The sequence below is a fragment of the Acinonyx jubatus genome, chromosome X (genome assembly GCF_027475565.1).
Source record: "Acinonyx jubatus isolate Ajub_Pintada_27869175 chromosome X, VMU_Ajub_asm_v1.0, whole genome shotgun sequence".
Taxonomy (NCBI): Eukaryota; Metazoa; Chordata; class Mammalia; order Carnivora; family Felidae; genus Acinonyx; species Acinonyx jubatus.
Window position 1 is genome coordinate 120,824,851 of NC_069389.1, and position 13,352 is coordinate 120,838,202.

Genomic DNA, 13,352 nt, shown 5'->3' on the forward strand with positions numbered 1-13,352 from the left:
CATGGTGCACTGGACCCCTCCTCGGAAGCTTTGGCAAACTCATACCCCGAGCTCCCCCAGAACCGTCCTGCCCTCCCTCAGCATTCCACCTCTTTGCGTGGTTCTCCTTGGACTAGTGTCATCTACCAGCATCTGCTCCTGTCATGCTGAACCTCCCATAGCGCGGCCTCCTGAGCCCCTTCCCCGCCCCACCCCCACCCCCACCCCCGGCGCTCCCCTTCCTCTCCCCTTTCTACGCCTTAAGAGTTTCCCAAGCCCATTTCCTCCTTTATTTCGCTGCAGCCCCGCGAGGGAGGCAGGATTCTCCCCATTTACCAGATTTGACAGGAGAGAAGCCTGCCGTCCTAGGGCAGGGTGGGGAGGAGGTAAGTGAAGAAGCCAAGGTCACCCAGTCATTGGCAGAACTCAGCCTCAACCCAGCCCTTCTGCGGGCTCGCTGGAGCCCTGCTAGGTGGGCCCAGGCTGCTGGCCTGAGCCCCTTCTTTTCTCGGCTGGCACTCGGGGGCGGGCTGGCCACAATGACAGGTGAGCCTGGGTAGGGGACAGTTGGGGAGGGTTCGCTGCGCGGGGCCCCCTGGCGCGTGGGCCTTGGGAGCGGCTGCCCCAGCCCGCTATAGCGCCTGGGCTTCCGAGGGCCAGCGCCCGGAGGCACGACGGGGCCAACACCTTTGGCCAGGGGTCCTTGGTGCACCCCTGGCCCGCCGACCAGGCCCCGCCCCCCGCGGCACGGGCGGGGGCAGGGGCGGCGCCGGCGGACTAGGGCGCGGGCGCGCGGTGCTTGGTGCGCGCCGCCGCCCCTCCGGCCCAGCTTGCTGGCCCGCCCTCCCTCCCCCTCGGCCCGCTCTCCTCACCCCCACCCCTCTCCTGTCCTCCGCCTGGCGGCCCGGCTCGCGGTGCGGCGCGACGATCGCGGCCTGGCGATCAGGGCACGGTGGTCGTGGCGCTCGAGGGTGGCGCGCAAGGCGCGGGGCGCGAGGCCAGACCTGGCGCAGCGGGGCGTGGGGGCGGGCAGCGGCGGAGTCCCCAGAGGAGAGCAGGGGCAGGGGGGTGCCGAGGTAACGGGCAGGGCCCAGGCGCCCGGCTGCAAGGGGCGGGAGCTCCAGGTGCACCTCGGCCCTGGCCTTGGCCGGGCCGACTTGGGGGCCCCCGGGGAGTCGGGAGGCCGGCGGGCGGGGAGGGAGGGAGGGAGGAGACGGCTGGGCTGGGCCGGGGGCTTGGCCGACGGGGAGCAGGTGGGCGGGGACAGGGGCCCTGCTGGAAGAGGCGCCGCAACAAGGTGGCGGGCTGCGTGCACAAACTGGGCGGCCGCCTCCTGGGCCCAGAGAACGGTGAGGCCGTTTGGGTTGGGTGTTCCAGCCCCGAGGGCATGGTTCTGTGTCCAGGGCCACTGAGCTGGGCGCGGGGCACTGTTGGGGGAGGATCTGGAGGCCCAAACGGGCCAAGGCGTTTGGGGTCTTGAGCAGACCCAGGAGAAGAGTCTAGCTGGGCCAGAAGCTGGAATTCGTGGGCAGGGCGCTGCTGGCGGGCGACAGTGGGCAAGGATGGGCACTTTAGGGGTTGGCATGAGTGGAAGGGGACAAGGAGGGCCCAGAGTTTGAGTTTGAGCGTAATTTGGGAGTTCCATGTCACTGGGTGGGTTGATGACTCATGAGATTTGCTGATCACAGAAGCCTTTCCTGGCGACCAGTTCTGAGTGAGGGGAATGAAAAGGGTGAGGATTTGGAGAAGTGGTGTAGAGGCCACCTCTTGGGACACCCGGTGCTCTGATGGCTTCCTGTCCCCATGCTAGGGACTTTGGGAGTGATGTTTCACAGTGCTGTTGATTTGGAAGCTTCAGCTCAGGCTGAGGTTAAGGAAGGTCTTGGTGGTGGCCAGTCCCTGCCTTCCTTCCTTTCCAGGCTTTCAGGATTCAGTTGTGTTCCTGAGGGGAGTGGGTTAAAAATTCCTCTGGCCTACAATCAGCCTTACAATATCCACCAGGGGTAGGAGGGACATGTACATGCGTGACTGCAGCAGCATTCTCTGTGGTGGAGCCCTCACGCTTCCTCGCTGTTGCCATAGCAATGCCCTATTGATGGTGTATTTATAGGGGAAGAAGCAGGCGCTAAATTTTGGGGAAGGAAGGGGAGGCGGCTTCATGGCAGCAGCAGCAGTAGCAGCAGTGATGGTGACTACAGAATTGTTAATGGAGTGGGCCATGCCCTGTGAGCTGTTTGGGGGGAGTTCCTGGCTTGTTTGAAGCTTAAAAATGAACTAATGACTTCATCAGGTGTCAGGAGAACACTCATCCATGGCTATGACATGTGTGGGTGTGCATGCACCAAAGTCGGATGTGTTTGGGACAAGAGGTGGCTATATGTAAGCTGTTACGTAATTTTTCCACATACAAATGAACAAAACAACACTGCAGTTCTCTTTGATAAAAAATGAAACGTATGTTTTTCTATCTTCACTTATTGGTACAGCCTTTACTCATTGTTTTCATACCCTGACACAACAGCTCCGTATTTAATTCAGTCAAAACCATTGCTGTTAGGCTCACCTCATGAGTGGCATTGGCCCTAGGGGAACCCCAGAGATCCATAATGAAGCAGAAATTAGTATTAATATTCCGTCTTCACTCTAAAACATTGAGGGCCAACTTATCTTACAGTGGTAGACCCATCTGTTGACAGGTTCACTCACTGATAGTTTTGGGTGGGATTGTTGTGGAATTCAAAAGACAAAATCCCCCTTGACGTGGTGTTTCCATAGATGGATGTTATATTTGCTGTTTTTCCTTTAGCTTTAATTTTATTTTTGATTTATATCCTACCTGTTTGCCAAAAGAATTAGAAGGTATATTTTAAAAATACATAAGACTCTGACCACCTAAATAGAAAAATGTATTCCCTGTGGCAGAGGAGGAGCATATGTGCTCAACAGCTGGGCTTCTAGAATGTTTGTGCTTGGTGATCAATGTTAATGCTGAACTTCCTGGCAGCCTAGGCAAAAAGGGCGGCATAGCGGGTTATACCGTTCGCGTGTCTTACATCCTGTTAGTCATAAAACCAGAGCTTCTTCTTGGGGAGGGGAGCAGCAGGGTGATTGCTCCCAGATGTGGACAGCTTGGTCAGTGCTCTGGAATACGTGCATGAGTGGGAGTCTGTGTTGGGGGAGAGCAGTGTGCTGTGGCTATGGTTTACATTGTGGCTGGATAATTCCTGAGCAGGAGTGAGGCTTTTGGACAATAGTTCACATTAGAGGCAACCCTTGCATTGACTTAGCATCTCAGTTTTGGTCACGCCAGTCACTGTCCTGGTACTCTACCGCAGTGTTCCTTAATGCAAGGAGAGGAGAGAGAGAGTTAGTTTCAGAAGATCCTGGGCACTGTGTCTGGTGCAGACAAACACAGTGAGTCACCTGGGTTTGGGCCATGACTTTTGACGTAGTTGTTGTTGCCATGTTAAGCTTTGCCAGTACCTGCTTCTTCAATGCATGCTGCCTGTTTTCCAGGAGCGTGCTTGTCCCTAGAGGTATCTGGGACTTGCCACTGTGAGCAAAGTTAGTTCCACAAAATGCATCCTGTCTCTGTCACTGTTGGTGTGCTTGGCCTCACCTAAGACCCCATCTCTCTGAGATCCTTTCCAATTCAAAAGTGCAAAGATTTTTTTTTCAATATATGAAATTTATTGTCAAATTGGTTTCCATACAACACCCAGTGCTCATCCCAAAAGGTGCCCTCCTCAACACCCATCACCCATCCTCCCCTCCTTCCCACCCCCCACCAACCCTCAGTTTGTTCTCAGTTTTTAAGAGTCTCTTATGCTTTGGCTCTCTCCCTCTCTAACCTCTTTTTTTTTTTTTTGCCTTCCCCTCCTCCATGGGTTTCTGTTAAGTTTCTCAGGATCCACATAAGAGTGAAACCATATGGTATCTGTCTTTCTCTGTATGGCTTATTTCACTTAGCATCACACTCTCCAGTTCCATCCACGTTGCTACAAAGGGCCATATTTCGTTCTTTCTCATTGCCATGTAGTACTCCATTGTGTATATAAACCACAATTTCTTTATCCATTCTTCAGTTGATGGACATTTAGGCTCTTTCCATAATTTGGCTATTGTTGAGAGTGCTGCTATGAACGTTGGGGTACAAGTGCCCCTATGCATCAGTACTCTTGTATCCCTTGGGTAAATTCCTAGCAGTGCTATTGCTGGGTCATAGGGTAGGTCTATTTTTAATTTTCTGAGGAACCTCCACACTGCTTTCCAGAGCGGCTGCACCAATTTGCATTCCCACCAACAGTGCAAGAGGGTTCCCGTTTCTCCACATCCTCGCCAGCATCTATAGTCTCCTGATTTGTTCATTTTGGCCACTCTGACTGGCGTGAGGTGATATCTGAGTGTGGTTTTGATTTGTATTTCCCTGATAAGAAGCGACGTTGAGCATCTTTTCATGTGCCTGTTGGCCATCCGGATGTCTTCTTTAGAGAAGTGTCTATTCATGTTTTCTGCCCATTTCTTCACTGGGTTATTTGCTTTTCGGGTGTGGAGTTTGGTGAGCTCTTTATAGATTTTGGATACTAGCCCTTTGTCCGATATGTCATTTGCAAATATCTTTTCCCATTCCATTGGTTGACTTTTAGTTTCGTTGGTTGTTTCCTTTGCTGTGCAGAAGCTTTTTATCTTCATAAGGTCCCAGTAATTCATTTTTGCTTTTAATTCCCTTGCCTTTGGGGATGTGTCGAGTAAGAGAATGCTACGGCTGAGGTCAGAGAGGTCTTTTCCTGCTTTCTCCTCTAGGGTTTTGATGGTTTCCTGTCTCACATTCAGGTCCTTTCTCCATTTTCAGTTTATTTTTGTGAATGGTGTGAGAAAGTGGTCTAGTTTCAACCTTCTGCATGTTGCTGTCCTGTTCTCCCAGCACCATTTGTTAAAGAGACTGTCTTTTTTCCATTGGATGTTCCTTCCTGCTTTGTCAAAGATGAGTTGGCCATACGTTTGTGGGTCTAGTTCTGGGGTTTCTATTCTAGTCCATTGGTCTATGTGTCTGTTTTTGTGCCAATACCATGCTGTCTTGATGATGAGAGCTTTGTAGTAGAGGCTAAAGTCTGGGATTGTGATGCCTCCTGCTTTGGTCTTCTTCTTCAAAATGACTTTGGCTATTCGGGGCCTTTTGTGGTTCCATATGAATTTTAGGATGGCTTGTTCTAGTTTCGAGAAGAATGCTGGTGCAATTTTGATTGGGATTGCATTGAATGTGTAGATAGCTTTGGGTAATATTGACATTTTGACAATATTTATTCTTCCAATCCATGAGCAGGGAATGTCTTTCCATTTCTTTATATCTTCTTCAATTACCTTCATAAGCTTTCTATAGTTTTCAGCATACAGATCTTTTACATCTTTGGTTAGATTTATTCCTAGGTATTTTATGCTTCTTGGTGCAATTGTGAATGGGATCAGTTTCTTTATTTGTCTTTTTGTTGCTTCATTGTTAGTGTATAAGAATGCAACTGATTTCTGTACGTTGATTTTTGTATCCTGCAAGTTTGCTGAATTCATGTATCAGTTCTAGCAGACTTTTGGTGGAGTCTATCGGATTTTCCATGTATAATATCATGTCATCTGCAAAAAGCGAAAGCTTGACTTCATCTTTGCCAATTTTGATGCCTTTGATTTCCTTTTGTTGTCTGATTGCTGATGCTAGCACTCCCAACACTATGTTAAACAACAGCGGTGACAGTGGACATCTCTGTCGTGTTCCTGATCTCAGGGAAAAAGCTCTCAGTTTTTCGCAAAGATTTTTTGAGAGAGGTGAGGAAAGAAGAAACTTGGCCTGTGGGAAGTTCTTTCTTTCTTTCTTTCTTTCTTTCTTTCTTTCTTTCTTTCTTTCTTTCTTTCTTTCTCTTCTTTCTTTCTTTCTTTCTTTCTTTCTTTCTTTCTTATCTCTTTCTCTTTCTTTCTTTCTTTCTTTCAGAATGAAGTCAACCGTTAGGTCTTCTAGACCCTCAGAATCTGTTTGTGGGAGAAAGAGCCCAAAGGTTAGCTTTGGGCTCTGCTGGGCCTCAGGCAGGTAACTCTGGAAAGAGAGCTTGGGGAAGTATGGAAAGTAATAGAGCTGTGAGTGGCCTAGGAGGTAATGTGCCTCATGAGGTGTTGCTTTGACCTTTGACCAGGCTAGCAGGGGTAGGGGCCACATCTCAGGGTCAAACGGGTGCGCTGTAGGCTTTGGGGGTGTGATTTAATTGTGACTCTGCTTTTCTCCTTTGCCAGGCAAGTGAGACACGGGATCTAAGGGAGCAGCGATGGCAGGTGAGTTTTCCAGGGGCCAGGCTGAGGGTGAAGGGCCTACCCAGGGGCTCGCAGGAAAGGTGCATGCTTACTTTTCAAGTCCTTTCCAGCTTTCCCGTCCTGAGTGTGTTCCTGTGGCCCCTGTCTCATCGTCTGGGTAGCAGGTTTGTCCTCTCAACTCTGGTTCCCTTCTGGAGTATGTGCTCACTTGTCCACTATGAGAGAAACTACTATGACAGGCCATGGAAAAGGGCACCTGCTTGTTGGTAAAGCCCTGCTTGCTTCACTGCAAGGGGCTGGTTGGCAGGAGACCGAGCTCAGGCTTATGGAGGCATATAGCTGATACTATGCTAGGTAGTTTGACTGTAGCTGGGTCCCTTCCTTTGGAATAGGTCGATATGCCTAGCACTCAATGACATTTTTGCAGGAAGCATCTGTGCCCAGTCTACAAAGACTTATATTCTCCCTGCTACCTTCTTTCCAGAGGCACTCTTAGATTCGTATGCATCCAGTGCCTTGATCTAGCCCAGATTGGGTTTGTAGTAGACTGTTTGGGGGTAGGCTGTTGATGACGGCACAGGTGGCCTTTCAGGTGGACGGACCCCACCCTGGTAGACTGCTATGGGGTGATTTGGTATTGGTCACCAGCATTAGTCTGTAGGGGAGCCAATTCTCATGATAAGGGCTCTGATGTTCTCTTTTTGAGGTGAGGCAGAAGATACTGGGTACTTTCTCTGTGTTGACTACAATACTCAAAATCCTTCATGTCCATTGTTCTTGTGCAACATGCACCTCCCTCTCAGATCCCATTTTCCTCCATAACACCAGAGGCCTGAGTCTTGCTGGGTTCATGGTATTCTAAGCAGATACATCATGGCATCACAGAAAGTTGGCACTTTCATCCCTTTTACAAGGGGCTAGTCATATCTGGGGTGGTGTCTTGCCCACTGGTTGTGTCTTGCTTTCCTTTGTCACTGTGTTTCTGTGTCTGGGCTGAGTCTGGTTTGAAGGAGCCCCTGGGTGCCTCCCTATTCCAGGCTTCAGTGCAGCTCTCTCTTCAGTGTTTCTGGAGGCCAAGAATGCCCATTCTGTCCTGAAACGGTTCCCTCGTGCCAATGAATTCCTGGAGGAGCTGCGCCAGGGTACCATCGAGCGAGAGTGCATGGAGGAGGTCTGCAGCTATGAGGAGGTCAAGGAGGTGTTTGAGGACAAAGAGAAAACGGCATGTACTGTTCTGGGGTAGCTTCTGGGAGCAGGGGGAGCCTCAGGAATAACAAAAGCAGGCCCTGGTATCTCACACCAGTCAGAAGCAATAAAGGAAAGCCAGTCCAGTCTAAGGCAGGGCCACTGGGGCCATAGAAGGACAGACAACATGTCTTCAGAGTCCCAGCTGCCTGATTATGGGGACCTCTTCACTTGGGAGCGTTGTCCTTTATCCTGGGTGCATTACATAGCCTCTCTGATAGGCCTCAGAAGCCAGTCAGATGCAGTAGGGTGGGGAGCAGCTGCAGGCCCTGCCAAACACACCAGACTTGCTGAAGGTCTCTGAGGTCCAGCTGGGGCATGAGCTCTTGCATATAAATGTAAGTGGCCATTTTTCTTTTGTAGATGGAGTTCTGGAAGGGGTACCCGAATGCAGTCTACTCAGTTCGAGACCCTACACAAAGCCCAGATGCCATGTATGTGGTCGTTCCCCTTCTGGGGGTGGCGTTGCTGATTGTCATTGCCTTGTTCATCATCTGGAGGTGCCAGCTGCAGAAAGCCACACGACATCACCCCTCGTATGCTCAGAACCGGTACCTAGCCAGTCGCGCAGGGCACAGCCTCCCCCGGGTCATGGTGTACCGGGGCACTGTGCATAGCCAGGGGGAGTCCTCTGCGCACCGTGAGGCAGGGAGCTATCCTCAGGTGGTGCTGGGGCCTAGTCGAGGGGGCAGAACCACGGTCCGCCTTGAGAGCACCCTCTACCTCCCTGAGCTCTCTCTCTCCAGGCTGTCCAGTGCCACCCCTCCCCCATCCTACGAGGAGGTAACTGCACCCCAGGAGAGCAGCAGTGAGGAGGCAAGTGTCTCTTACAGTGACCCACCCCCAAAGTATGAGGAGATAGTGGCCACCAACCCTGGCTCAGACAAGTAGTAGAACTCATGTCCTGTCCAGTATGAAAGCCTCTTTCAGGGGTCTCTTATTTTATTTTTAACTTCTTAAAGACTGTGCCACCACAAAACAGCCTTAGCCTCCTTGTTGCCAAATAATTTCCTAACCGTGGATTTGTAGGAAGTCAGTTGTCAGAGACAGGTGGAGGGGGGTAGGGAACACACCTGCGTCAAAGCCCCTGGGGAGAGCTACAGTCCAGAGAGTCCAGCTCTTCCAGAAGCTCCCATGCTCCTGCCATGCTGTCCTCTCATCAGGAACTGGCTTCTCTTATGCCAAAGGTATTACACCATTGAGTTGATTGTGGCCAGAATGTCCATAGGCTCAGGCCCTGGGGCTGTGCAGCTGGCTGGAGACCTGTCTGTGTTTGGATGCCTAGGCCACAGAGATGAGGGAGAGAAGCTAGCCCTTCAGCAACACCCTTTCCTCAACAGTCCTGTGCTTTCTGTCCTTGCTTACATTTTGAGGACAGGGACAGGACTGAACAAAAAACAAAAACAGTAATAACAAATAAATGACCAACACAATAAAACAAAACAATATAATGGGCCATTTATAGGTGACTGGGGGAAGTCAGCTCTGTGATACTCCCCTGCCCCAACATCTGCCCCGACTCCAGATTTTTAAAAGGAATATCTAGAGCAAGCCGGAAGGAGGGCAGGGTGTGTGAAGGATGAGAGGCAGGGGCCCGGCTGCCAGATTGAACACGAGGCCCACATGAACTTTGCCATCCTGGGGGCTAGCTCTGCTTCTAGTGTGCTTGGCCTCCTGAAGACCTTGGCTTTCCAGATGTGTACTGGCTGTGCTAAAACTGCTACCCAGTTTTTTATATATATATATATATATATATATATATATATATATATATATATATAAATAATTGGGCATGAGCCCAATTATAGCCCTGGAAAAACTAATGCTGGTGACCCTGCCTGGGAAGCCCATGGCTTCTGTGTGGTTGGGGCTACAGGCTGGAGCAGAGAGCTGAAGTTTTCTCCTAATGAGGTTGATTGGCCCATGGGATGCTTAAACCCATGAACTTGGCCTCCTCAGCACTGTGCTTTCTGGCTTTGAACTTTTAGGATTTTTCCCTTTTCACAAGTAGGTGCAATGAGTTGAACTTGAACTTCAGATGATTGATTTCTCCTTAATAATGGTGCCCACCTGGGGAAAAGATCCTGAAGTGTCCCTTTTTAGAAATTTCTTGACAAGGGAGATGGGGAAGCCTGTGACCTGGGGTCAAAGGCCCATCCAGGGTGTTGCCAGGTGCTGGCATTTTTAATAACCCCTTTCTGTGGCCCAGAGGCTGCCTGTGCATTTCAGTGAGGCTTTGGACAGTAGGGGGGCAGAAGTGACCCAGCCTTTAACTGTCTGTGACCATGCGAAAGACTCTCGACACCGCCTCCCCCACCCTTGCATGTCCATCTTCCTGGCCTCCGTGCCAAATCATTTTTTGTCTGTGGTGCTTTAAAAAATGTGGCAAATTTTTGTGGGGCCCAAAAGAGTGCAAAGCCAGGGTCTATTGGCAACCACAGCAGTTTCAAACCCACTGAGAAGACAAGCTTCTTTCTGTCAAAACAGCTCTCTGAGGCAGGCATCAGGCCTCATTCTCTGAATGAAGCCCTGCCTTGAGGCTACAGATGACTTCTGGAGGCCCCTCCAGTCCTGAAGACTTGCCCAGGGATATGCTTCAAGTTAGGAGGCTTCTGTTCTTATCCCAATGAGTCCACCAGCTTGGACAACTTGACTCGGTGGCTGGGGTTTTCTATCCCTCCCCCTACCTCCCAGGCCTATTTGAGGCTGACTGAGCTAATGCCTGTGCAGTTCTTAAAGCACCAGGGAGCCAGTGCAGTTTTCCCTTAGGAAGATTCTTCTAGAAATGTGTAGCTTATAGGGGACCAGTCTTAGTAGAGGCCTTCGTGTGACTGTGATGTTGAGTCTCAACCTGGACAGTTGGTCTCCTGCCAGTTGACACTTTCTGTCCCGTCCTTCTCTGAGAGCTCCCTGATGCCCGAGGTGCTGACCTGGTGGCATTCCAGCTTTCCTTTCTTCCTCTTTTCCTCCCTCTTGGCCTCTAACACTGCAGTCCTACCCTTCCTCACAAATGTATTTTTGGACTACAAAGGCCCTGCTTTACCACGATGGAGGCCATAGTCAGTCGTGTTTGGTCATGTTGGAGGACCTGGGGCAGCCTGAAGCTCAGGGGCCAGCCCAGCTTTCCCAATACTTCCTCAGGCAGGTGCCTGCGTGTGACCTGGGAGCATGGGAGGAGTCACTTACCCCTATGTATCTCCTCCCCACTGAAAAGAGAGCCAAGCATTGGCCCCACTGACCAGAGCCAAAGAGAGTATGTCAAGGAATGCCTGCTGCCTTTGGCATCTGTTGAGCCCTTCCCTGCCAAGCTGGGTGGAGATGGGAGGGAGCAGGAAGCAGGAACCTGGCCTGGTGGAGGACAGCATGTGTTATGTCCTTCAGGCGCTGAGTGAGGGCCTACAGGGAGAGCTCACAGGCAGCTCCTAGGGTCCTGTGTTCTGTTCAGGTGCTTGGCAGCATTCTTCCAGGTGGGCTTGCCACCGTGGTCTCTGGGATGTTTTTTGTTTTTGTTTTTGTTTTTGTTTTTGCGGTACACTGTAGAAAAAAGACTGTACAGTATACAATGGTCATAACTCCTCGCGGTGCACATTTGGCTTTTACGAATGCCCTGTATATATCTTCTCAAACTCTGTCTTTGTATGGACGTTGGTTTGATACAATGCTAAATCTGTAGTAGCCACATTTTTCTTGTTTTTGGATGTGTGTGTGTGTGTGTGTGTGTGTGTGTGCCTGCCTGCACACGTGTGCACATTGCCTTTTCTCATATGCTTATCTGAAACAATAGCTGGTGTGTGGCTATATTTGTACCAGGAGGGTTCCGGTCTGAAGGGAGGAATGTCACCTCCTGGGGCTGGACAGCCTTTTGACAGGGCCCTGAGGGAGGAGAGCTGGTATTAGCTGTCCAAGCCCCGCAAAGTCACCACCTTCTGTCCCCACTTCATAAAAAGTTTTGTGAGAAGACTAAGCAGCTCCATCCTATGGGCCTCTGCCCTGTGGGACCCCGTCTCACATGTCCTTTTGGCACAGTGTCCTCTGCCTCGGCTCCTATTCTGTTGTTATCAACAGATGAAGATCCAAGCACTCCTGGACCATTTTATTTTTTAATTTTATTTTTTTGTGTGAAAAAATATGTGACTCTTGACTTTCAGAATGGTGGGGCTAGTTATTTAGATATTTTTCATTAAGAAAAAAGAGAAAAGGCTTAAAAAATTCCTTGAAATATGACTGTCACTTGTTTTCAAACAAAAACTTTTTAAGACTTTTTAAAACAAGAATCACAAACATGTCCCTCCAGCGCTGCTCCCCATCACCTGGGGTTTTCAAAATGAAAGCACAAGGGAAAGAGTGAGGTGCACAGGTGCCCAGTAACACCCAGCAGGCTGACTTGGAGGCCAGTGACCTCCTTTTGTGCTGGTGATTCCCACTGCCATTAGTGTGAATTCCTTAGGGTGCTTGGGAAAACAGGAATCTGCCCAAAGGTTGGATGTTGTCTTTCTAGTAGCCTGAATATGAGGAATTCAAGACAGGAAAGTGTCTTTTTGTTAAGGAGTTGGAGCCAGATGGTTCCTCTCTGGCTGCGGGTTAATCTTTTGACAAGAAAATGGCATCCCGTGAGAAGAAGGAAAAAACAACACTGCCTCTAGATTGTTTTGTCTGGGGGGACGGGAGGAGGGGACAGGGAGAGAGAGAGGCTCTCTTATTCACCTATGCTCTGTGTTTTGAGGAGTGTGCCTGTGTGCTGTCTTGCTCTCATGTTCAAGGCTGAGACGGAGAGCTGGGCAGTAAACCTTTTCAGTGTGTGATTCAGAAACAAGCACATTCTCCCCACTGAACTCTGTTCATACTAATCAGTATAATTAGCTAATTTCAAAGTACTGTAATCAGACTGCCTGCAACTATGGTAAAAGCCTATTAATTTGAAGCCCACTAATTCAGAATTTATAGAAAATCACAACTTAAGATAATTCATGGTATCTGTGATTCCTGCGCTGTAGAAATTTTTGAAATATTCTTCCCTTTAGTCAATTTTCAGGGTCATATATGTAAGAGGGATCTAGTTAAAATGAGCACATTTTTCAAATAAAAAGCTCAGGATATCAGGGATCCCTTCACCGTGCCTTCAGCTTTGGGGTTCAGTGATTCTTGTGTGTGAGGCTCTTTCCACATAGGATGATCTCTTGGTCTCTCTCCATTGTGGGAATGTTGGGTGCTGCAGCTTTTCATTCTCCTCCTTTATTTACCTTATGAATAACATAGTTTGTGAACTAGCTTGCAATGTAAAGTAATATAACTGTGTATCCTGCTGAATATTCTGTAAAGCAGATGTTTCGCTAACAGGCTGGCCACTCCCATCATTTGCCCCCAAATACTAAACATACGGAGCTTTTCCTTTCACAGGCTGTGGGCAGTGAGTCTCTCTCTAGCAGGAATTTTTCTGACAAAGATATCCAAATAGCACACCCCCTCGGACTCATTGCCTCAACAGTTGTTCCACTGTACTGAGACATCTGACCGTTGAACAGTGCCTGCCCTTCTCCCGCCCCCAGCCTGAGCATTAACACAGATATTCAAGATTGGAACAAATCCCACAGCTGCTTTTGCCTCCCGATCTGTCTCTCCTTCCGGATGCCACTTTCCCAGGCCTGAACACACCTGCTATTTCACTCTGTGATTGTGAATTTGTGACAATGGAAACCCTGATCTGTGCAACTCAGCTTATAGACATGATTACTGTGAAATGGATTAATTTTGATACCACTTTAAACTGTGCTTGTATTCATGTGTTGACCCATGTCAGCTGGAAAATCTGTACATTCAGTACTATGTCAGGATTT

At 49.6% G+C, this 13,352-nt stretch overlaps 1 protein-coding gene across 3 annotated transcripts; it reads left to right on the forward strand.

Moving 5' to 3' along the window:
- The first annotated feature begins 375 nt into the window (after positions 1-375).
- Positions 376-9,239, forward strand: PRRG3 (proline rich and Gla domain 3). Of its 3 annotated transcripts, none has more exons than XM_053201830.1 (4): positions 376-525; positions 6,256-6,294; positions 7,335-7,495; positions 7,882-9,239. In XM_053201830.1, the coding sequence occupies exons 2-4, from the start codon at positions 6,288-6,290 to the stop codon at positions 8,407-8,409; spliced, it is 696 nt and encodes a 231-aa protein (XP_053057805.1). In that variant the 5' UTR covers positions 376-525; positions 6,256-6,287; the 3' UTR covers positions 8,410-9,239. The 3 variants fall into 3 exon arrangements, with proteins under 3 accessions (XP_053057805.1, XP_053057806.1, XP_014942117.2); XM_053201831.1 differs by lacking the exon at positions 376-525 and adding an exon at positions 809-1,055; XM_015086631.3 differs by lacking the exon at positions 376-525 and adding an exon at positions 1,225-1,328.
- The last annotated feature ends 4,113 nt before the right edge of the window (positions 9,240-13,352 follow it).

Excerpts from the sequence above, each read along its gene's own strand:
- PRRG3 (XM_053201830.1), top strand. Across the intron at positions 7,496-7,881 it reads TTGAGGACAAAGAGAAAACG|ATGGAGTTCTGGAAGGGGTA; the intron begins GCATGTACTGTT and ends TTTCTTTTGTAG.